The sequence below is a fragment of the Haliotis rubra genome, unplaced genomic scaffold (assembly GCF_003918875.1).
Source record: "Haliotis rubra isolate DU_JTF1 unplaced genomic scaffold, ASM391887v1 Scf115, whole genome shotgun sequence".
Lineage (NCBI taxonomy): Eukaryota > Metazoa > Mollusca > Gastropoda > Lepetellida > Haliotidae > Haliotis > Haliotis rubra.
Window position 1 is genome coordinate 1,842,741 of NW_025765059.1, and position 24,357 is coordinate 1,867,097.

Genomic DNA, 24,357 nt, shown 5'->3' on the forward strand with positions numbered 1-24,357 from the left:
GTGACATGGTATCTCATCCCAAACCAAAAGGAATAGACATCAGCGAAGACAGAGTATTAGAGAGCAGACCTGATAGTTTGTACTCAACTTGTTACATGGTGGTCAACGTCTCCTAGAGGAACACGACCTGGAAGATGACATAAATGACGACCGCGACAGGCTAGAATCGCCAGTATTGCACAAAATCTTATGTAGACTGCTAATGGAGACACGTTCTTGACCCCAAAACACATAGGACTGACCAGTGCCCTTCACCAAGCAACACGATCGAGAGAGCTAGTGAACATGTTTCACCGGGCAGGTCATGTCATGAGTTATCGTGATGTCATCAAATTGACACTGCACTAGCCAAGAAGACATTAGAGACCATGGATGACACTGGGGCTGTTATGCCACAAAACCTAGCAAAGGACCGCTTTGTCCATTTCTCAACAGACAACGTCGACATTAATGAGTACACTTTGGACGGTAAAGGAACATTCCATGCCACTCAGGTTGCTGCCTGGCAACGTGGTCCACCCGAAGATCTCCTCAGTGGCATTGACATTTCTAAGACAGGAACCTTCGACATACCTGAAGTGATAACTGACACCATTCCTGCACCAAGCAGAGGGATCACAGAGCGTCAACCCAGAGAAAACTACAGTGGGCTACCTACCTACCATACAGGCTCCTGCATCTGAACTGAATACCTTGAACACAGTTGTTAAGCGAGTGATCCATGTAGCCAAATGTATGGGACAGCAGCATGTTGTTCGTACTGTGGACAAGGCCCTTTATCTGAAGCTGTTCGAACTGAAGTGGTCTGTAGAAGAGGTTATTACCCACGTGGTCAAAGTATGGGTAGTTGCATACTAATCTCGTACGTCACACGAGTGTCGTATCGCGTTGACCTGTGTCGTAACGACTTGACCTGAGATTCTAACGATTTGATTGGATAACCGATGACCTCTCAGTTAGGCGACGTTGTGACGGAACTCCTTTTTTTTATTCATAACAAACACGTGAATTCATTCATTCTACAACTTATATGCATTGTGGGAATGTAAACATTGCCGTATCGCTGTTTAATTGTGAGTCGAACGGAGATATTATATTTGTCGAAAAACATAAACTCAAAGTTTCCACCAGTGATGTTAGCCGAGTGAAGCAACCGCAAACCAAGAAACGGGGTGCTACGGAGTACTTTACTGTAAGAGGTTGTACGAGGCGATGACAACTGACATGCATCGTGACGTCGGTTTCCAAGGGAACAGACAAGAATGGCGTAGTGACGTCAATGCAGTGTGACGTCATGCAAAACGTGTACTACTGAACAACATTCTTCTACAACCTCTTTATGAAACCGGTTTCGGTTTGAAACCATAAAAATAACAAAAATACGCTATTTTGTCCATTTAAAGCATGTAAGACGTGGGTAATAAATTAAATACCTTTTGCTCGGTCAGATACCATAGGAAGGACACTCGTTTCGTATAATTCGTATGTAATGATTTTGCATTGCATCCATACTCAGATGAAGACGATTGTTATGTCAGTGCGTGACACAGACGTGCTTCTCCTACTTCTGGCACACTATGACAAAATGAGATGCACTCATCTCTACATGAAAGCTGGGACATCGAAAAGCTCCAAGGTATCTCCCAGTACACGAAATCCACAGACAACTGTCTGCGGATCAGGTTGATACACTACTTGCTTTCCATGCCATCACTGGATGTGATAGTGTGTCTCAGTTCAGTGGTCACAGTAAGAAAACAGCTTGGAAGGTCTTCCAGCAACACCATACTGATCTTACTGGACTTGGAACGGGCCCTTTCACTGAAAACCTAGCTAGATCAACAGAGAAGTTCATCTGTAAAAATATATGGCTTGCCTGAGGTCGATACATGCAACAAAGCACAAGTTAATTTGTTTTGTCTTGGCAGTGCACAAGAGACTCTGCCACTAACCTCTGACGCAGCAATGTTCTACATCATGCATTCCCACTACCAAGCAAGTATCTGGAACCAAGCACACTGCCTAAATCCAGATCTTCCTCCAGTGGCTGAAATGGGGTGGGTTCACCAAAGCGTCCAGTTAGTGCCACGGCTACTCTCTCTGCCACCTATTCCAAAAGCTGGCAGGGAGATCACATCATGCACTTGTATGAAAGGATGCCCCAGTCAACGCTGCAGCTGCAGGAATGCATCGAGGCTTGCAACTGCAGGAAACTTAAAGGTCACATGCAACGTAACACACAACTTTGCAGATTCTGATACCTTTCGGTATGGACTTACCGAAACAATTCATCAAAAATGCAAATTCAACTTATAAAGTTGAAAAATAACGCGATGAAAAAAACCACGCGAAATCGGAGTTCACACGATTCACTAATTTTCCCCCGACTTTTCTGGGGAAAACTGGTTTCAACAGCTGGGCTGCGCTCATAGCACGTGCGCAGTGAAATAGGTTCGCGCAACTTGGAAGCGGGCTGTCCGGTGAATACTCGGTGAAGGCTTTGGTGTGAGCTATTTTCCTAATGTTTTGTTGATAACTCACAGGCGCGAGCTTTTTATATGTTATGACAGTAAATAAACTGTTTATATAATTTTATTTGTCTATTTCACCACACGTTCTTCTTACCGAGTCACTTTCTCAATTCGATACTTAAAAGCAATGTCTTTATTTAGCGTTGACAGAATTTCTAACTGTGATATAGATATGTCGTTGTCACAGACAAAACTCAATGTCTTGTTTTATTGACCCCTGTGTGTCTGCCTGCCTGTCTGCTAATGACAATATTCAATACACAACTGCGACCACTGACCACATGCAATTTTAACTTAACACCAATCAGGCTATACACCATAAACAAAACGCATTGATTTATGGCCCGAGTTCGGTCTCTGTCACATTATGTAATTACACAGACAGGCAGGTGTGATACTTGAACACATGACAAGTTATGATGTCTGTTGATTGCAAAATGTTACACACAAAAAATGAGCATGTATTTACAAAACCCAACATCTCTATATATACACACACAATGAGCCGTGAGGGCATCTGCAAATGAACCAGCCGTTACACTTGAGTGCACACCCACCCGCTCTGACTGGGTTCGGCATCCCGGCTGCTTCGTTTCTTGGGAAGTAAACCCAAGTACACAATACTGCACTTTTGATTTGCGATTGTACGCTTATAATTTTGTTTATATGTTTTTTCATCACCAGCAATGTATATTATATGTCATGAATAAGTTATAATTGTGTTTTAATTATGTTTGATTTTTTGGTTGCATGTGACCTTTAACAACAACTGCCAGAACACCAGATATGAATGGGAATATGCGAATGCTTACAACCTTTACTGTGTATACTGCTAGGACAGCAGACACCAGTAAACAATTTGTATTCTTTCTATTGCCGTGATTCCGCAAATACACATATTGTTCTTAAAACACTTACCTTAAGTTGTGTCATTGTTAGTTGTAAGTGCCCTGTTTTACTGAGTCAAAATTCATATTGCATCCATAATATGTCGCCCTTGGCTTTGACATGTTTAAACAAATGGGAATAAGATCAAATGGGATGGGGAAGGACGGTTTTTGACCATCTGAATATTCAAAATTCATTCATTGTTCATTGTTCAAAATGATAAATTTTGCAGTAGGTATGCAAATCAATCATTTTCTTCCAATTTAATCACAAAACTGAGTATTGCATTGCATTCCCCATATGTGAAAACATTCATAAAAAGCATTTTTCAACTTTCTAACTTGATTAATGAAAGTGATATGTTAGTTTTCAGGTTTCTGTCAATGTCACTCTCACTTAGCCAGAGTCTATCCAAATAGGTCTTGTTAAGACAACACTGCACTATGGCTAGGTGAGAGATGCGAACCAGGTAATTAGCATTAGCCACTGAAGCGTGAGCCTTTGTTTAAGGGCTATAGTCTATATCTCCAATGCGACACGATGTAAGAAGTATGCAAGTGTGTGTGCGTTTGTTTGTGATATGAAAATTCGGTTTAAACATATTTATGTCTGATATATTGTTCAGAAACTGGATCCCTCTAAAAACATGTAGAAGATATGTTGTCAGAAGCCTTTTCCACATTTTGACCAGAAAAATGTGATAATAAAAACTGGATAACACTGATATTTACCCCTGTGCATCAATAATAACTAGATCTTGCTGTCTCACAAATATAGATCTATGTATGTGACAGTGAATATGTCAAATCAGTGATTTTGTAAAATCACTGAAAATTTCAGGCACATGTATTTCATAAAATTCTTGATTCACTCGGTGGTTTCACAAAATCCCTGGAATTCCTAGGGATTTAACAAAATCCCTGAAAAAATTGACAATATTTTTTACATTTTCCCTTAAATGAATATATCGCATTCTCGGTGTTTGTTTTGACAATACTGCTTGTAATAAGTAAAGACAAAAGTGACACAAACAATATCTATCAGTATCACATGTTGCATCAGTGTTCAATTGCCATAACCATGCAATGGATCAGAGTACCTTCTGTGATATCTTTTTGAAACAAAGTCACGTCAGTCAAACGACGCTCATATGTATCAACATTTATTTTTGCAAGATAGGGAAGAGTGACATCGCGAGTTACACATAACCCGAGCCTCGTAACATTTGCACCTTTGTGGCTGGCATCTTTTTTTCCACTACAGTTACATTTCACAAAACCCTGTCCACCATATACAGACTCTGACTGGACTGCAGATCTCAGCGATACAAGATTCTCAGTCGACATATCTGCAGTTGTATAGAGATGTGGCACACACATCAAACTGGTTGCGTGAGTAGTTTCCACACAAGACACCGGATTCTACAGCAAGTGTGTACATGCAGTTGTCAGTTTTGTCCATAAAACTCCGTGCACATTCCTTGGATCGTCTCTCCCTCTGTCAACACCAGGAACTGGTATCGTCACATTGTCACCCACCGCAACCTGTGTTCACTGATGTCTTTATGTCTCTCAGCAATAAGGTCTGTTGATGGAGAGTGTTCTGGTTGCGGCTCTTGTTCTGGTTGCGGCTCTTGTTCTGGTTGTGGCTCTCGTTGTGCTTGCGGCTCTTGTTGTGCTCTTGCGGCACTTGATTGCTCTTGCTCAAGATGATCTGATCTGATCATGATCTGATTCTCATTGTTGATCTGCCAAAGGTACTGTATCTGACGGCAGGGCGTTGAGTAGGTCATCCTCGCTTCGAAGTCTAAAAACAGCCTCTGCTTGGAGACTGGACGAGTTGAGACCATCAGGGCCAGTAAAAACAGCGAAGGGTGTCATCTTGATGCCACTGTAATAACTGGAGTTCTTCTGGAACTGGACGATATATTCATTTCAGGGAATATGTAAGAAAATTGTCGTGATTTTCAGGGATTTTGTTAAATCCCTAGGAATTCCAGGGATTTTGTGAAACCACCGAGTGAATCAGGAATTTTATGAATTCCCTGAAATTTTCAGTGATTCTACAAAATCACTGATTTGACATATTCACTGTAACATGTATACTGCATGCAGCGTTAAAATCTCTCCATACATAGACAGGTCTTGTCGACTGTATTCTTATGCTCATCATGTTTTCATACATTTACGCTATGTAAATTAGCCATGATTCTATCCCTATGCCATAGAAACGTTCTACTTTTGTACCATGTCGCAAGTGGATGTTTTTGTACATTATGATTCTAGACACATGTTGTTTCTTGGAAATGCTAGCCCCGGTTAGAATTGGTCTTCAGCAACCAAGGCGTGTCGTAAGAGGCGACTGACGGGATCGGGTGGTCAGACTCGCTGACTTGTTTGACTCATGTTATCGTATCCCGATTGCGTAGATCGATGCTCATGCTTATGATCCCTCTAGTATCTCGTCTAGACTTGATTATTTTCAGACCGTCGGCGGCGTTAAACAACGAACAATTAAAAATAATGTAAATGCTCGACCGCCTACAATCATACCGCAATGTGTGCGTTTTGTGGGTTAATATTGAAATGTATTTTTAATAAAGAATGTACAATGCTTCTAATACAGTATTTTGTATAGATTATACATATAAAGAAGTATATCATTCCTATGCATGTCACTATTGCACCAGTTCATACGTGAATGATCGGAATATAATTTTCAAACTCGTTATGACTGACTTACATAACTTTAAAAATATGGATGTTTTTCCTCGCTAAACATAGATCGTCTTCATATGTACAAAGATGTTTCAGAACAGGGATATGTAAAGAAAACATAAACGCGTGTGTTGGAATGTAGGAAAATATGTGTGCATGTAAACGTGTAATAAGCAATCTCAGAGTCAGGCACCTAATCGCAGCACACGAACCCAAAGTACTTGACTCTGTACTTTACTGAGAAAGAGTGATCCCAAATATAACATGTGTTACAGTATAGCATTCAGTCAGTCGCAACAGGGCAATCGACTGGAGAGTTTATTTAATGTCAAGTCACTGTTCTTTGTGTCCCAAACACACAGCGCTTATCACCTAGGTGCCACGATGCTGCTGTCATGGCTGACAAAACCAGAACGATTAACAAAGGAAATCAACATGAACTTAACATTTCTGTTACATCGACTGTTAATTAACTTTATCTTGCTTTGGCTATCAACCTTATCAAACTTCCATAAATATCACCAGCATATTTTATGGGCGGTATAAATACATGAGCTCTGCTTTTTATTCCTGCTTTGTCTGAGAGCCTTTTAAAGGCACGGCGATCCCAAAGGTAATTCCCCGAAATTCTAGGAAGTAAACAGTCGTCCACAAACAAGACTGTTTCACTTGAAAAACCTTGTACCTGATGAAAGTTTTAATGTCAGCTCATGTTTATGAAAAACGACAAGAATACGTATGTATCTAGTCAGTGATCCGGGAATACAAGAACAAGTTAACTTGGAGGTACTTGTGTATAGTCGTGTCTGCGGTCTTCTCAGACTGGCATGTAGTCCCAGAAATAAAGCCATTTATTTAAGAGTGTAGGAAAAAGTATCTACGAAACAAAATGCCGGAGCTTCCTCAAATCTGAAGCTAAATTTCGTAGAAATCGTCAAAACTTGCCCGATCATTCAAAACTTGATTAGGAGTGTTTAATTTATTTTCTAGGCTCTGAGTGTTGACCATTAAGGAACGTTTGTTCCATGAAATTGAGTATAAATATACTGAAAGAGTATAGGCATCATGAATCTTTCTGCTGATATTTTATAAAATCGTATGCTCCGTCTTCACTATAAAAATACCCCATGAACTTTTTAGTATGCATGTACACGTACGTCAACACGCCAATGGCTTGTAAACAGTGAAATCAGTCGGGCGGTATGCAGTTAAACGTATGCCATATCCGTTAGAGTGCATCTGCAATGTTTTACCATTATTGATTGGTTTGTTTGGTTCTATGCGTTCAGCTACAGTTCAACCAATCTGGGGTCAATCTGTTTCTGTGACACATGTGTCAACAACTCTTAAGCCCCCGAATACTGGAGGCGTCATTACGTCCTATAAACTCTTGTCATGGAGTTCTCATTGTCCGTTACGTTATTTCAATCAAATATTATAAACCCACAAGTTCTTGACGGCGAGTTATGTTTAGTTGATCAATTTGTATTGTCGTTATAGGTCTGTACAGACACGTACCCGCGCGTCACGTGCTTGCTGGCCTGGCATTCCTAGGCTGCGTTAATCTCTTCACGCTCAGAGTCAATCTCAGCGTCGCTCTGGTTGCCATGGTGAACTACACCCTTGTGTTGAATACATCGCCTAGCAACGATGAGTGTGGACTACAAAACAATGGGTCGCCAGCTCAGGAGGCCAAGGTAGGCGAATAATCCAACTTTCCAGAAAGCGACACAGACGGGGTAGTCTTTAAAATGGTCAGTGCACGCTTCCCAGTGAGTGAAGGGATGAGTAAATGAATGTTGTTTTAAACCGGCAGCGCTATCACCGAAATATTACAGCGACCTGTAAGTAATTTGCAAGGATACCCGTTGTTGTCTGCGTTAGGTTACCCAGAGTCACCCAAGTTACCCTTTCTGCCAACCTGATCCTAGTTTTATCCTACCAGTTTGGACCTACATGTATATATGTTCATTAGTCACCATGAAGGTAATATTCCTGTATAACCACACCTTACAACGAAAGGTTTCTCTGGTTTAATCTGCTAGGCCAAACTATATAAGAGCACCATTTGGTTAAGAAGTTTTGTTTTTTCTGGACACTAACACAGTTATAATGGGCATGTGGTGGGAGTTCTGTAGCATACAAATGGAGTATGGCATGATATGTGAATGATCGTCTTAGTTTGCATCACAAAAACATGCTGTTGAAGATGTTAACCGTTTTCTCTATGAGGAGATTAAAATATATTCATTTTGGCAACGTATCTCTTTTAGAGCATTCAGCATCCCCAGCGAAGCATTAGTCAGAGTTGCGCGATTTGCTCTGCAGAGTTGCGTCCCTTGGGCATACCAGGAACCTATGATCGCGGGTCCGATTCCGAATGGGCCCTGATTGTGTTTGTCAGTTTCATACCCTTGTTCATGGATTTGACCAAAGTGGAGATCGACTTAGACCTGCATCACGCGTTCCTCAAACATTAATCTGACTTGCCGTGATATAACTGGAATCGCGTCATAAGAATTAAACCCAACTCATTCAGATGAAAACTCACGTTTAGTAAACCCTGCGGCAAAATTATATTCTGCCAGTATTTTCTGAAACAAATACGAGTTTCCCATCAGAATATCAAGCAGTCAGTCCTGTCCTGCACCCATGTCCTGGGGATGTGGAATAACGGGGTTCTCACGTAGGGGAGAGACTAATCGCATGCAATTATCTATTTTACTCTTCAGGATGGTGATTTTAACTGGGACGAACAGCTACAAGGTCATGTGCTAGGGTCGTTTTTCTACGGGTACTGTCTGACCCAGGTGCTAGGGGGCTGGCTTAGCGGAGCTGGTGGGGGGAAAGCGGACGTTCGGGTTCGCCGTACTCGTCACCTCCATCTTGACGCTTGTGACACCGGCAGCAGCCTCTCTCCACGTGTACGCCCTCATCGCCGTCAGGGTGTTGCAGGGTATGGCTCAGGTATAGTGTCACTCCAGTGTAGAAACAGAAAGAAATAATGACAAAATACCGACATAATCGAACAAATGATAGATCTATTTTATTTTTTTCAGAACAATGTAACTTTTAACCTTTTGTTGTCAATGAGGCTGTAGGTTTTGCAGCAGACAATATATTTTATAACTTACATTTTCAGGGCTTCGCGTTTCCATCTATCCATTCACTGTGGTCCAAATGGGCTCCTGTTAAAGAAAGGAGTCGACTTGTCGCCTTTACATACGCAGGTAATGCATGTCACCATTATGTATTCTCTTTGTATGGACAAAATATGGACACCATTATCTCCTTTTAGCTTTGTTTTGGTGTGGATCTTTACACCTTGTCGTGGAAACTGTACGTTTTAACGAACTACCAACCTACGTTTTGGACATAATTCGTCGACAATTTGAAAACAGACACGTTACAGAATGATTTAAGATACAACGAATCAGATTATTCTATGTAATTTGAGACATTCATGATTCAACTATTGTATGTTATTAAATGCTACTTTTACAAACCCGTGCAGATCCGGGTTGGAATGAACCTTCAGTAACCTATGCTGTCGTAGGAGGCGACTAACGGGATCGGGTGGTCAGGCTCGCTGGCTTGGTTGACACATGTCATCGGTTCCCAATTGCGTAGGTCGATGTTCATGCTGTTGAACCCAGGATTGTCTGGTCCAGACTCGATTATTTACAGACCGCCGCCATATAGCTGGAATATTGCTGAGTAAGGCGTAAAACTAAACTCACTCACTCACTACTTTCACAACTGGTTAATGTGACCAAACATGTATTGATTTAATTCAGAGTCAGAAAACAATATTATTTCAATTAGCAACCACTCTTTATGCAATAAACAATCTAAAACAAATATTTAATTCATGAACATTCAATATTCTAACGCATTAAATATAAACTGATGTGCAAAAGAAAGTACACAGGTTGTGTTTCTTCCAGTAAGATAAAATAACAAAACCTTTTGATGAAATGGAAAATGTATGTGGAAGCACACTGCAATACACGTGTTTTATCAGCAAAATGACATTGTAACAATAAACAGCGATGTAGTGATGACCACTGCAGACGGTTCCTACGATGCTGGAAGGTCAAGGCCATTCCACGCAGCGGTCGGTAGGCCCATACATGCCAGCAGGACGAAGTCGTCTTGTCACTGTGAATCGGCTTACGCGATGACCCAATGATGTGGCTGCTGATGACGTCACCGTCAACATCCAGTTGCGTAGGTGAATAACCCGCAGATAGCGATCCTCTTGGGGTGTTGTGACTCTGGAACGTCAACTTCTGGGTCGATCACATGTCTGGCCTGTCGTACTGAAACGGTTAAACAGACGAATTATGGTTTGTCTTGTGCAACCCAATGTCCTTGCAATATCGCTGTTGAAAGAACCCATTTGTGTCATTCCTTTGGCCTGTTCTCGTTGCGACGACGTCAATCTTGGCATTTCCTCGTGAGATTTCTGTCAAGTGATTGTTCAGTCTTCACGACAAACAGGTTTTATACTCTCTGTCAGAAAAGTGCTGGTGCATGGGACAATAATCACAATTTTGCAAAAATTCGTGCAAAACACGTACAAAATTTTTTGGTTGCATTTTGGCAAATGAAACATGATGGTTGCGTTCTATACAATCAATGTTTTTCAATAATTTTATTAGTTAGAACGCATATTTGTGATTGCAGCAACAATTACACCTGTGTACTTTCTTTTGCTCGTCAGTTTATAACCATGTTAAATTAATTGTGTATCAATTGCAGGGGCACAAGTAGGTACGGTGCTGGCTATGCCGCTTACTGGCCTCCTCTGTGAACACGGGTTCGCGGGGGGCTGGCCATCAGCCTTCTATGTGTTTGGTAAGTGCGGTGAGGGACTGGTTATAAGTACTCGGGAGGGGACATAACTTTATCTACTGTTACTTTACCCTCGTAAAACTTCACACGGAAAATCAAAACAAAATGATGATAGTTTGTTAAGTAACTTTTTTTTTATTTTGGAGACAAACGTTATGAAACTTTTTTCCAGAGTTGGTCTGATGTTTTTATTACATTCTGCGTTGAAATGAGTGTTTGATCATGAATCCATTTGGAATTACAAATCGTGATTCATCGGTATCATTTTGACCCAAACAGACTTTTAGTTTTCACGTCTCATGGTAGCATTTTTCGCCTCTCATTCGCTCTCATGAAAAAGGATTTTCATCTCGAGGTATAGATTTTTGTCGGCTCATGTTAACGCATTTATATATCGAGATATAGCTTTTTCGTCTCATAGTAACTCTCTTTGGTCTTACCCGTGAAGATCCGAGGTAGAATAGGTCTTCAGCAAACCATGCTTGCCACATAAGGCGACTATGCTTGTCGTAAGTGGCGACTAACAGGATCGGGTAGTCAGGCTCGCTGACTTGGTTGACACATGTATGTCATCGGTTCCCAATTGCGCAGATCGATGCTCATGCTGTTGATCACTGGATTGTCTGGTCCAGACTTGATTATTTAGAGACCGCCGCCATATAGCTGGAATATTGCTGAATGCGGCGTAAAACTAAACTCACTCACTCTCTTTGGTCTCATGTAAACGCATTTTACATCTCGTGGTATAGCCTTCTTCGTCTTATGTTAACCCATCTTGCATGTCGTGATATAGCTTTCTCGTCTCAAGTTAACTGTATTTCTTCTCATTTTAACGCTTTCTCGTCTCGTGTTATTTCTTTGTAATAATTAGGTTGTGTATCGCCGCTGTGAGGAGTCTGTCGCAGCACAGGCTAATTGTAGCGCAAATGACCAGTCTTCCTATATGCGAGCGAAGCGAGAAAACGTTGGCAACGTACTTTCCTCGCTTCGGTTGAAAAAATATTTTTAATGTCAAAATAAAATATCGCCACCATAAAAGGTAGACCCTCCATTACCCCTGCCAGCTTCCGGAGCCGAAGGAGTGAAGGAACAGGGGAGTTAACTCTAATAATACTTGTTGAATTACATGTCCGCATTTGGAATACTTGCGGAGTTACCTCCCTTGCTTTCATTCACCCGCTACGTCAGAAGTGTTTCGTATTTTTAAGAATAACCGTTACGAAGATTCTAACAATAACGACGGCAAATGTGACAAATGATCTTCAACAGTTAAATGGTAAAATTAGGCAATATGACATTTCTTTTTAATATCTGCTTATTCTAGTTCCTTCACACTCTCCTACCCAGAGTTCCATGCGGCCAGCCAGCATAGTACTATTATGCTAAGTCATCACTGCGCCGGAGTGTGGTTCCTTCATTCCATTGAACCGGAAGCTGGTCTAGGGGTAATGGAAGCGAAGAACGATTTGATATGCTACGAGTGGCGCTTAAAATATTGAATGAAATGTATTCTTTGTGACTAATAATTAAATATGAGGTTGGAAATCTGAGAGCACAACCCTGTGAGGAAATGGGTGTCTACCTTTGATGGTGGCGATATTTTGTTTTGACATCAAAAATATATTTCAAACCGAAGCGAGGGAAGTACGTTGCCAACCTTTGCTCGCTTCGCTCGCATGTAGGAGGACTGGTAATTATTTGTTCTGTTGCGCAACCTTATGTGCGCTACAGTTGCCTGTGGTTGCAGATAGTAAAGAAAAGGTTTTAAAAGGTCGGAAGTGTGGAAGTTCTGATGAAGAGAGGTGATGAGTTCAACAGAGTGGAGAAACGACTGAGAAACATATTTCACCACTTGTGTTTGGGTGTCTTGTATAGCTAAATGCATTTGATCGGCGGCTTACGAATTGGTTAGTGAAGTGAAGAAGAGTTTGAACCGTTATGAGGCTAAGAGTGACTACAAGTTAGATATGAGAGTTAAATATACCTATATATATATAGTATGTTATGACATGCAGCAGATTATCACAACAAGTAATTGATAACAGTACATAACTGAATGCGGCCAGGTGAAAGATGAGAACAACAAAGAGCACAAGTCATGAAGCCAATTTACAGGAGTGAGTGAGAGAGCAATATTCCAGCTATATGGCGGCGGTCCAATTTACAGGAACAATTAAATAGCGAAAAAAGCAGGTAATGCGCTGGATGAATAGTTTCGATGGCTTCCAAGAGTTCTATTTTCGTGAGTCCTAGTTATTGGTGGATAGGTTTTCGTCTTCGTCAAACTGAATTTGATGGCGGAGAACTTTTGTTGGTGGTTTGAGAGTGCTGTCTGCTTTGGCTGCTGGCGTTCTATGTTCTTTAATCCGTGTATCTACAATGCTGGAGGTTTCATCTAGCAACCACATTCACATCTAATCTTGTAGATAACTACTTGCTTTTGGGGAGTGGGAGAGATGGGTAGTCATTGAAGATTACGTCGATGCCTGCTTGGTACTTAAGTACTCTGCTGATCTAATGAGAGGTTTTGCCGATGTAGGGTAGCTTGAGGAGTAAAGGGCGGAAGCAGGGGTTTGGCTGGAGTAATGGTCTTGGGTACTGGTTGAAGTTGGTGACGACATACTGCAGAAGGTTAAGCTCATATTCAAGGTCATGGCTGCTGGAGCAGGTGCTCTTGAGTTGAAGACAGAGTTTGATTTATGGAGTTGAAATGGGTGAACATTTCAGAATTGGTGGGTTTCCCGTAGATTGTGGTTTGGCTATTATTGTTGGGATATCCGGATACAAAGACGCCAAGAAAGGTGTGTGTATCTCCGGCAAGACAGTAGTCTGGTCTTGTTATCCATAAAATCGTATGCTTCGGTATTGACTCACCAACATCTAGATTGCGGATTGGTCCATACTTCATCAAACTGATGTAACCGGACTGATTGCTCATGACAAGATGAGCATCTCGGTAGTCTAGTGGATAGAGCGGAAGGTCGATAGTTCGATCCCTGGCTTCGAGACACCAACAGATTTTAGGATATCTTAGTTAGTTGTATCTCTATAGCGTTCTACATTAAGGAGATAAAATACGAGTGAGAGTTAAAGTCTGCAAACCGTCCCTGAACCACATTAGTTTCCTTACCACACAGCCTTTCCTGTAATGCAAAATCCCCAGACGAAGCAAGTGTATATGACAGTACAACAATCTTTAACGTAACGTCTCCTCTTACATGCATGAGCTTCCACAAACAGCGAACACATTTTATCTACAAACCTGCACTTCGGTAAAAGGTTACGCAAACCCCATGTGTATCTAGTTCTTCACCTGTGACATCCTTATATACGTGATAACTGTATTACTGTGATACTGAGAGATAACTGACAATGACAAAGCATTTACCACGACCGTATATATGTATATATCTGCTCTTTAAATGAGTGAGTGAGTAAGTTTAGTTTTACGCCGTTTGAGCAATATCACGGCGGGGGACAGCAGAAATGGGCTTCACACATAGTTCCCATGTGGGGAATCGAACCCGGGTATTGGGCGTGACGAGCGAACGCTTTAACCACTAGGCTACCCCTCCGCCCCTTAAATGAGTGAAATTGGTTTACCGCCGCACTTTCCTGTAATGCAAAATCCCCAGACGAAGCAAGTGTATATGATAGTACAACAATCTTTAACGTAACGTCTCCTCTTACATGCATGAGCTTCCACAAACAGCGAACACATTTTATCTACAAACCTGCACTTCGGTAATAGGTTACGCAAACCCCATGTGTATCTAGTTCTTCACCTGTGACATCCTTATATACGTGATAACTGTATTACTGTGATACTGAGAGATAACTGACAATGACAAAGCATTTACCACGACCGTATATATGTATATATCTGCTCTTTAAATGAGTGAGTGAGTGAGTTTAGTTTTACGCCGTTTGAGCAATATCACGGCGGGGGACAGCAGAAATGGGCTTCACACATAGTTCCCATGTGGGGAATCGAACCCGGGTATTGGGCGTGACGAGCGAACGCTTTAACCACTAGGCTACCCCTCCGCCCCTTAAATGAGTGAAATTGGTTTACCGCCGCACTTCAGTTATATCACAGTGGGGGCGGTGTGGTAGCCTAATGGTTAAAGCGTTGGCTCGTCACGCCGAAGACCCGGGTTCGAATCCCCACATGGGCACAATGTGTGAAGCCCATTTCTGGTGTCCCCCGCCGTGATGTTGCTGGAATATTGCTAAAAGCGGCGTAAAACCAAACTCAGTCAGTCAGTATATCACAGTGTGTCAGCTTTAAATGGGACTGAACCCAAAGTGAAGGTGATCTAAGGCGTTACTATTTTGCTGAAACCTGTATGGTCTTGATATACGAGGATTGGAACATGCGATCCTAAGGTTCATGCAAAGCGGAAGGCGTTGCCACAAATTGCGACGCCTTAGCTGGCTACAGGTCCCTATACTTACTTGCACTTTCAGTTGAATCTTGGACTGTTGCAGGAACTCTAGGAGTGGCGTGGAGCGTAGCCTGGGCGGTAATGGCGTTCGATAGTCCCACCCTCCACCCCCACATATCTACACAGGAGAGAGACTATATACTCAAGTCTGTTGGAAGCAGAAAAGTGAGTACGGGCACAAGTAAGACCGTTGTAAAACAGGTGTGAGAACGGGTGTAAGTAAGACCTCTGTAAAACAGGTGTAAGTACGGGTGTAAGACCGCTGTAAAACCTGTTATGTCACAGTTTGTGTTTTTAGGTTTGTCAGCACCTCCTTGTTGGTTTTATGAAAAAGGTTAAACTCAACACCTGCATCACTTCGGGCTTCCCTCCCACATTAAGCAGACCCTCCCCGATGTAACTGGAATACTGTTACAAGCGGAGCTGTATCACTCATTCACTGTATATTATTTCCTGTGTAACGCACTTCACTGCTAATAACACCGTCTGGGTTGGAAACTGGCTCCAGGCCATAGAACACAAAGTCCCTGATCGGTCACGTCGAATACATTCTCGTTTATCACATTTTGGAAAACAAAGTGGTATTGAAATCTAATATTCAAAATTATTGTTAGCGCGTCCATAGCAAATCTAACGGAACACCTATCATATCATACATACTGCAATCCATATTGTAAGGTACATTTTTCGTCACACTAAAGCACTAATAAGTTATCAAAATGTCTACCATATACGCAATGCGCGTATTCCTCTTTTACTGTCTGTAGAAAAAGTCGCTGCAACTTCCGTGGTGCGCAGTCTTGTCAACACCGGCGGTGTGGGCGATTGTAGGGGCGCACATCGCTTACGACTGGGGAGGCTTCACCTCCATCACTATGCTACCGCAGTTTATGAAACAGGTGCTGAAGTTCGACATCCAGGAGGTACGTAACCTTTATGGCTGCAGCAGGATGATGACAGTCAATTAAATCCCCCTCGTCGGGGGGAGAGTTGCCTTCATGGGGAGACTGTGAGATCAAAATACCTCTTGGGTTAAGCACTGTGTAAAGTGCATGTAGTGATATATCAACCGTGCTCTATATATTGGGGGTTCTTCAGTGTAGGTTTAACGAGCCCTGGCACATAAACAAAACAGAATTGTGGAAGTCTAGTTATCGGGTTACGAGTGATTTACTGCACAGATTAGATAAGAGATCTACTTTCGAGACGAGTACTATGCACTATAGTGACTGATAATCGACCCAACATAATGCACTGTCGAGGAAATGTGTGTTGAATTCCTGTTTGTAAATTTCTGAAAGACTCGTTTTGTTATTGTCGATGATTGTAGAGTGTACACCAGCTTGAACAAGTATAAATAACACTTTTGATTTTTGGTCGACACGAAAGTTACACTTACAAACGAAGTATTACAAAGTAGGGTTGTTGTTTTTTGTATTTTGTGTTAGTTTTGTATTCATATTTGTTCCCATCCTTACATTCATTTAAGTCACTGACATTTCGATCAAGAGAAATTCCTGTTCAGTATGCAACCGTGAAGATCCAGGTTAGAACTGATCTAACTCACTCACTCAGTGACCCATGCTTGTCGTAAGAGGCGATTAACGGGATCGGGTGGCCAGGCTCGCTGACTTGGTTGACACATGTCATCGTATCCCAGTTGTGTAGATCGATGTTCATGCTGTTGATCCCAGGATTGTCTGGTCCAGACTCTATTATTTACAGACCGCCACCATATAGCTGGAATATTGCTGAGTGGGGCGTAAAACTAAATTCATTCATTGTTCAGTATGCTGTAAAGAAAAATGTATATATATCAGCACACAATTCAAATGCTAGCAGTTTCCCTGGGCTCATAGAAAAGGTGGTCTCCCTTTGGCAGTTTCCCTGGGCTCATAGAGAAGGTGGTCTCCCTTTGGCAGTTTCCCTGGGCTCATAGAGAAGGTGGTCTCCCTTTGGCAGTTTCCCTGGGCTCATAGAGAAGGTGGTCTACCTTTGGCAGTTTTCCTGGGCTCATAGAGAAGGTGGTCTCCCTTTGGCAGTTTCCCTGGGCTCATAGAGAAGGTGGTCTACCTTTGGCAGTTTCCCTGGGCTCATAGAGAAGGTGGTCACCCTTTGGCAGTTTTCCTGGGCGCATAGAAAAGGTGGTCTCCCTTTGGCAGTTTCCTGGGCTCATAGAGAAGGTGGTCTCCCTTTGGCAGTTTCCTGGGCTCATAGAGAAGGTGGTCTACCTTTGGCAGTTTCCCTGGGCTCATAGAGAAGGTGATCACCCTTTGGCAGTTTTCCTGGGCTCATAGAGAAGGTGGTCTACCTTGGCAGTTTCCTGGGCTCATAGAGAAGGTGGTCACCCCTTGGCAGTTCCCTGGGCTCATAGAGAAGGTGGGCTCTAGAGAAGGTGGTCTCCCTTTGGCAGTTTCCTGGGCTCATAGAGAAGGTGGTCACCCTTTGGCAGTTTTCCTGGGCTCATAGAGAAGGTGGTCACCCTTTGGCAGTTTTCCTGGGCTCATAGAGAAGGTGGTCTCCCTTTGGCAGTTTCCCTGGGCTCATAGAGAAGGTGGTCACCTTTGGCAGTTTTCCTGGGCTCATAGAGAAGGTGGTCACCCTTTGGCAGTTTTCCTGGGCTCATAGAGAAGGTGGTCACCCTTTGGCAGTTTCCCTGGGCTCATAGAGAAGGTGGTCACCCTTTGGCAGTTTTCCTGGGCTCATAGAGAAGGTGGTCACCCTTTGGCAGTTTTCCTGGGCTCATAGAGAAGGTGGTCTCCCTTTGGCAGTTTCCCTGGGCTCATAGAGCGGATCGTCTCCCTTTGGTAGTTTCCCTGGGCTCATAGAGAAGGTTGTCTCCCTTTGGAAAGTTTGCGATAGTAACCTCTCTGGTGAAAGTAGCTTCATTTGGAAAGAAAGCTGTTAACAGTACAGTTATATTGGTTCTGTATTTTCAGAATGGAGGTTTGTCGGCGTTACCCTACGTGGTGTTGTGGTTAGCTAACATAGCGAGTGGGCCAATCGCTGACTTTCTTAGAAGCCGGCATTTTTCCACTAAAGTTACAAGAAAAATAATGAACTCTATAGGTAAGTGGTTTGCTTAGCTAGCATACAAAGTGAGCAACTTTAAATTTTCTTAAACATTCAGTAGTAACAGAAAACATATTAAACATATCTGCCAAACGTGTCCACACTTGGGGGTAATGGGCTAGCAGAGTAGATAAGGTTAAAGATACCAGCCCGACACACTCCACACCGTAGGAGCGGTGAACGGCAGGAAATATTTCATAGCAGGAAGTGAACGATTTATCATGCGAGAGGAGAGCAGGTTTTTATTTTTTAGGTGTAGAAAAATTGTCAATATCTATATTTCTATAGGCCACACTGTCCCCAAAATTCATGCTGTAAAATAGAAGACACATGTGCGTAATTTAACCAAATATTTTTTCCATTCTGTCATCATACAAGCCCATGAGGCTGTAAAACATTGTCTAACTTCGGCTACGTTTCCGTAAAGATATCAAAGTTTAAGGTACCGTTGCTGTATAAACGAAAAACAAAATACACTTACATTTAATTATCGAACTATCTTTGTGCCAAATTTGAATGTTAAGTGTTGTGCCGTATTCCGAACTTTCATCATCGAAAGACCAACACCATCAAACTGTTAGTGAACGATTTCATTTTCTGTTGGTGAACGATTTACGGGAAACCTAAACTCCTCGTCTAATTTGCTATTCAGCATTACCACTAACTATCAAGTATTCAATTCTTCAGATGTGATGTTTAAACGACGGAAATGTCACCATATCAATGCTACTACTGTTCTCAACATTTTCAAGACTTCAGTGGGGTGATATATCACTGTATTGACATTTACAGGGAGAAGACAATTCTTATTTCAAAAATACGTTTATGTGACATAACAGGTAACCTCAAATAGGTACAAAAAGATTTCAAATATGTGCCAAATGAAACTGATAAAGAAATTGTTGTCTCTATGGAACCCGATAAGGACAGAACTTTATGGATGAACAACTTCTTTATTCGGATGAAGAGACGTTTCGATACAGATTCTTGTATCGTTGTCAAGCAAGTATGAGTCAGACTGAAACGGGTTGATATTAAAATGGGTGTTGATATATACTAGTATATAAATGTGCTGTATATTAATGAACAAGAACAACAAGTTGATATCAGTAAAATTGGTCGATTGGTCAGATTGAACCCAACTACCCTGCCTCTCACTGTGTCCCAATGTTAGAGCTTATCACTTTCTTAACGTGAAAGTATGCCCATCCATAAACCGACACGTAACTCTTATTACAATGCACTTATTTCTTCTAGGGTTGTTGGTCCCCGCTGTGCTGATGTTGGGGGTGGGATATGTCGGGTGTAACCCGGTGATGGCCGTCACTCTGCTCACCCTGGGGGTGGGGATGAGCGGCTTCACCCTGTCTGGCTTCAGTATCAACCATATCGACATCGCCCCTAGGTTTGCGGGTACGTAGGCGGACTCTTTAGAAGTTTGCGAATGTTTGACACCTTTCGACAACCGATAAATGGAGCTATTTTCATGTTATAGTAAAGCAAAGGATATTGTGACATGCAGCTTTTCTCTTACAAACATTGGGAGATGCAAACAGATACGAACAGTTAGAAGAAATGCAACTCAACGAATTGTTGTTGGAATAGCATAGATCTTACAAGAAATATTGAATGCTTGTTAGAAATTACTTCAATTGTGTGGAAATGTGTCACCTCCCTGGGTGACTGCGCGTCGCTGCAACGTCTACGGGCTCACCACATGACGCTGAAGCTGACAGAACACCTGCGTCAGACACATCTGACTTGTGACGTCTCCCAGGACGTATTGATTGGTACTACCTACTTTCGACACAAGTTCCACATGACAAGTCACACAGAGGCGTATCTGCGAAGATCCCCCGAAGTCGTCAACCTCATTCGTGCCAGGCGTTCAGCCAGTCGGCCAACGCGTTGACTACTCCAATGTCGGTAGAGGAGCACGTTGGTACATTGTAGAGAACGGTCCTTTCAACTGATAATTTATAAGGCAGGCCATGTTTTTCAAATGGAGCGTTTTGATCTCAGGTAGAATAACAGCGGGACTCTAAAGATCGTGATTAATGGTAATGTGAATGCTACGCGATACCGGGATGGCATTTTGCAATCCGTTTTCACAACAGAGCCTCCGTGGGATTCGATATGCAAGTCCACAGTTGCTAGTGTTGTGCGACAGTACCTGACTCTGACCAGTGTCAATATGTTAACCTGGCTCGCTTGCAAGCTCACAGGTCTGTCTCCAACCAGACAAGGAAGGGACGAAATGGAACGATTGCGTTGTGTCCAAAATCTGCTAACAATTGTGGAGGAACTACGGCTTTTCCATCCTCTAAGGAACGTCATACTTCTACATAAAATGTACGTTTAGTGACCAGTGAGGTTAAGACCTGCACCATGGTGGAACCGCACGGTTCTGACTGGTGAACTGATGTAATACCATACACGGCAGTAATTGGATTGTGACCAATAACTTGTGACAATAGCGTTCGTCTTTGAGACTAACATCTGGTTGTGTATATGATGTGTGGTAATTTGCAATTAAGGGAAGGCTTGGGTACACATGGCTCTGTTAATGGACTGGAAAAGGTCAATGTTATATCTAACGACACATCTTCATCCCAACAGGTATCCTGATGGGGATATCCAACAGCTTTGGAACAACCACAGGTTTTATAGGTCCAGTGGTGGTTGGCGTTCTTACGAAGGACAACGTGAGTTTTGAAGTACAAACACATATCATACAGCTCACTTAACGTGGCAGATGGACAATGTGGTCCCCATTTCGTCGTAGTTGTCAATGAATGGCTCCATTGATGCATATGAAGTTGTTTAAGGGTGTTTGTAACACACACACACACACACGCACGCACACACACACACGCACCAACGCACGCATGCACGCACACATTGTAGCCCTTTCAAACCAACCTGTCAAACGCTAAGCCTTATTCTATATATTTATTTACTTAATTATTTCCCAAAAACCCCACAACCATAAATAGTTTAGGCCGTTTAAGCCATAAGTAACGGCACAAAGGTCGATACTGTAAGATTGGTTCAACATTTCTTGGAGGTAGATACCTTTGAAGATACATGTGAATGAAAATGATATTATCTTTCTTCTATTGATCTATAAACGAATTCACTGCACCATCTGGCTGTCTTGAACCACCGCCATTTTAAGTTCAAAATCACATAAATCCCCCTAGCATAAAACGCAGACTACGCCAGTACGGGCGACTTACGTATCTGCCGGTTATATATTGTTTCATACCACAAATTAAACATACGATCTATTTTCAGCCGTCGATGGGTCAGTGGAGAGTGTTCTTCTTAATCACAGCTGCAATATACGCCTGCGGGGGAATAGTGTTTCTTCTCTTCTCAGAGGGCGAAGAGGTGGGCTGGTCTAAATACTCAGGGAGCGGCTCCAAATCCTTTAGAAATGACATTAATATTGTCATATCACAGCCCGTTGTGAAGGAAGACCACATAGGCATCGAAAAAAATGACAATTTCACAGGGACAAACAATAGACCTGTATGTGCAAACAGGGTTATATTTAGTATTGCTGAGAAACCTACAGTTAATGGTTACGCGTGTGCTGATATGTAATAATGAAGCCTGTGAGTCTGGAACACGGACTTCAACTCGCTCCACAAGAACTACCGTCAACAGATCGCATGCATGGTCTAAAATGGAACAGTCAGGAACAGTGCACATGCATGGTCTAAACTTACTCCACTGGAACAGTCGAGAACTGTGGACATGCATAGTCTTAACTTCCTTCACTGGAACAGTCGGGAACTGTGCACATACATGGTCTAAACTTACTCCACTGGAACAGTGGGGAACAGTGCACATACATGATCTAAACGTACTCCACTGGAACAGTCGGGAACAGTGCACATACATTGTCTAAACTTACTCCACTGGAACAGTCGGGAACAGTGCACATGCATGGTCTAAACTTACTCCACTGGAACAGTCGGGAACTGTGCACATGCATGATCTAAACTTACTCCACTGGAACAGTCGGGAACAGTGCACATGCATGGTCTAAACTCCACTGGAACAGTCGGGAACAGTGCACATACATGATCTAAACGTACTCCACTGGAACAGTCGGGAACAGTGCACATGCATGGTCTAAACTTACTCCACTGGAACAGTCGGGAACAGTGCACATGCATGATCTAAACTCACTGGAACAGTCGGGAACAGTGCACATGCATGGTCTAAACTTACTCCACTGGAACAGTCGGGAACAGTGCACATGCATGTATCTCTAACTTACTCCACTGGAACAGTCGAGAACTGTGCACATGCATGGTCTAAACTTACTCCACTGGAACAGTCGAGAACTGTGCACATACATGGTCTAAACTTACTCCACTGGAACAGTCGGGAACAGTGCACATGCATGGTCTAAACTCCACTGGAACAGTCGGGAACAGTGCACATGCATGGTCTAAACTTACTCCACTGGAACAGTCGAACTGAACAGCATGCACATACATGGTCTAAAGGTCTTTACTCCACTGGAACAGTCGGGAACAGTGCACATGCATGGTCTAAACTCCACTGGAACAGTCGGGAACAGTGCACATGCATGGTCTAAACTTACTCCACTGGAACAGTCGGGAACAGTGCACATGCATGGTCTAAACTCCACTGGAACAGTCGGGAACAGTGCACATGCATGGTCTAAACTTACTCCACTGGAACAGTCAGGAACAGATGACACATACTTTGGGGAATCAAGATCTCAAATCTGTGTCAAATAAACAAGAACAGCTGAAGGTCGCACTTAAGGAAACACTACAGGAAACAGCAAACTCTGGACCACCTCAACCTGTGTGTTATGTATAATCCCCGCTTCAACAGATGGTGACCACACTTGCTTACAACTGACTTTTATTGGGAGGCAAAGTTCGCTCATGGTTGCGATCGACCAAATATGTAACATATCAACACATTCCCAAGAAATGTACATCATGACCTCATTGTACTTCAGGAAACCAGGTGACTTCACCCAAATATACTTATATTCTCCAATCACTCTTAGGGAACGTGAATGTTAGGTGAACGAAAAGCATGTCAAGGTAAGTGTTGTGATAACAGTTGCCTAATGTTATACCACTAGAAATGCGACTCATTTCCTTACGAAGAAAGATATGTCAACCGCTGTTAAAAATGTTTTGTGTACTACTGTATAATCTGAGAAAAAATAAACTCAATTGTCCATCTTCTTTAATAGGAAACGATAGGGCCTTCCATTGGTTCTTACATCACATTCAAGTCACAAATGCACATGCCTATAAAGTAGTGCAGTTTAGAAGGGAGTCCCTACATCATCTAGCTTCGTATGACATAAGTTTAAAGAACGAATAAACTTTTGTTTTTAGTACTCTTTTAGCCATTACATATGAAAGAAGTGTGGTTAGTCTTAAGAGGAACACAAAATTCATTCTTAGAAAAACTTGTGTTTAATTAATACCGAGCGATTAAAAGTTGACAAAAAGTGGTGTGCTTCACTCTCGCCCGCCAACGAAATCACAGAGAGGTTACGTAACTCTGTCGCTTTCAGTTAGTTGTATATAAAGTGTGTGACAAGCTCGTCATTTTCCTGCTTTCCCGATGTCAACGAAGACATGCAGAATCGTTGCGTTGCCGTCAATTGCTCCCAGGTAAAATTTATTGACCTTCAATTTCTGTTAGATCATAAAGTTGCGATAACGATCGATTATTTGTCAATACATGTATATGTCATGCGTCAGCAGAAAGTTAACATTACATTAACAATCACTGATCAATAATCAATAAGTATTGATGTTATATTTTCCGATG

At 42.3% G+C, this 24,357-nt stretch overlaps 1 protein-coding gene across 1 annotated transcript in view; it reads left to right on the plus strand.

Moving 5' to 3' along the window:
* LOC124254587 (sialin-like) overlaps positions 1–22,999 on the plus strand; it is a 38,459-nt gene extending 15,460 nt beyond the window's left edge. Inside the window, exons 2-11 of the mRNA XM_046688423.1 lie at positions 7,637–7,833; positions 8,869–9,103; positions 9,279–9,366; positions 10,901–10,996; positions 15,485–15,606; positions 16,209–16,364; positions 18,381–18,510; positions 19,771–19,926; positions 21,133–21,218; positions 21,811–22,999. Coding sequence (XP_046544379.1) covers positions 9,095–9,103; positions 9,279–9,366; positions 10,901–10,996; positions 15,485–15,606; positions 16,209–16,364; positions 18,381–18,510; positions 19,771–19,926; positions 21,133–21,218; positions 21,811–22,122 — 1,155 coding nt within the window. The 5' untranslated portion in view covers positions 7,637–7,833; positions 8,869–9,094 and the 3' untranslated portion in view covers positions 22,123–22,999. The remainder of the gene's footprint in view (positions 1–7,636; positions 7,834–8,868; positions 9,104–9,278; positions 9,367–10,900; positions 10,997–15,484; positions 15,607–16,208; positions 16,365–18,380; positions 18,511–19,770; positions 19,927–21,132; positions 21,219–21,810) is intronic.
* Positions 23,000–24,357: the final 1,358 nt, after the last annotated feature.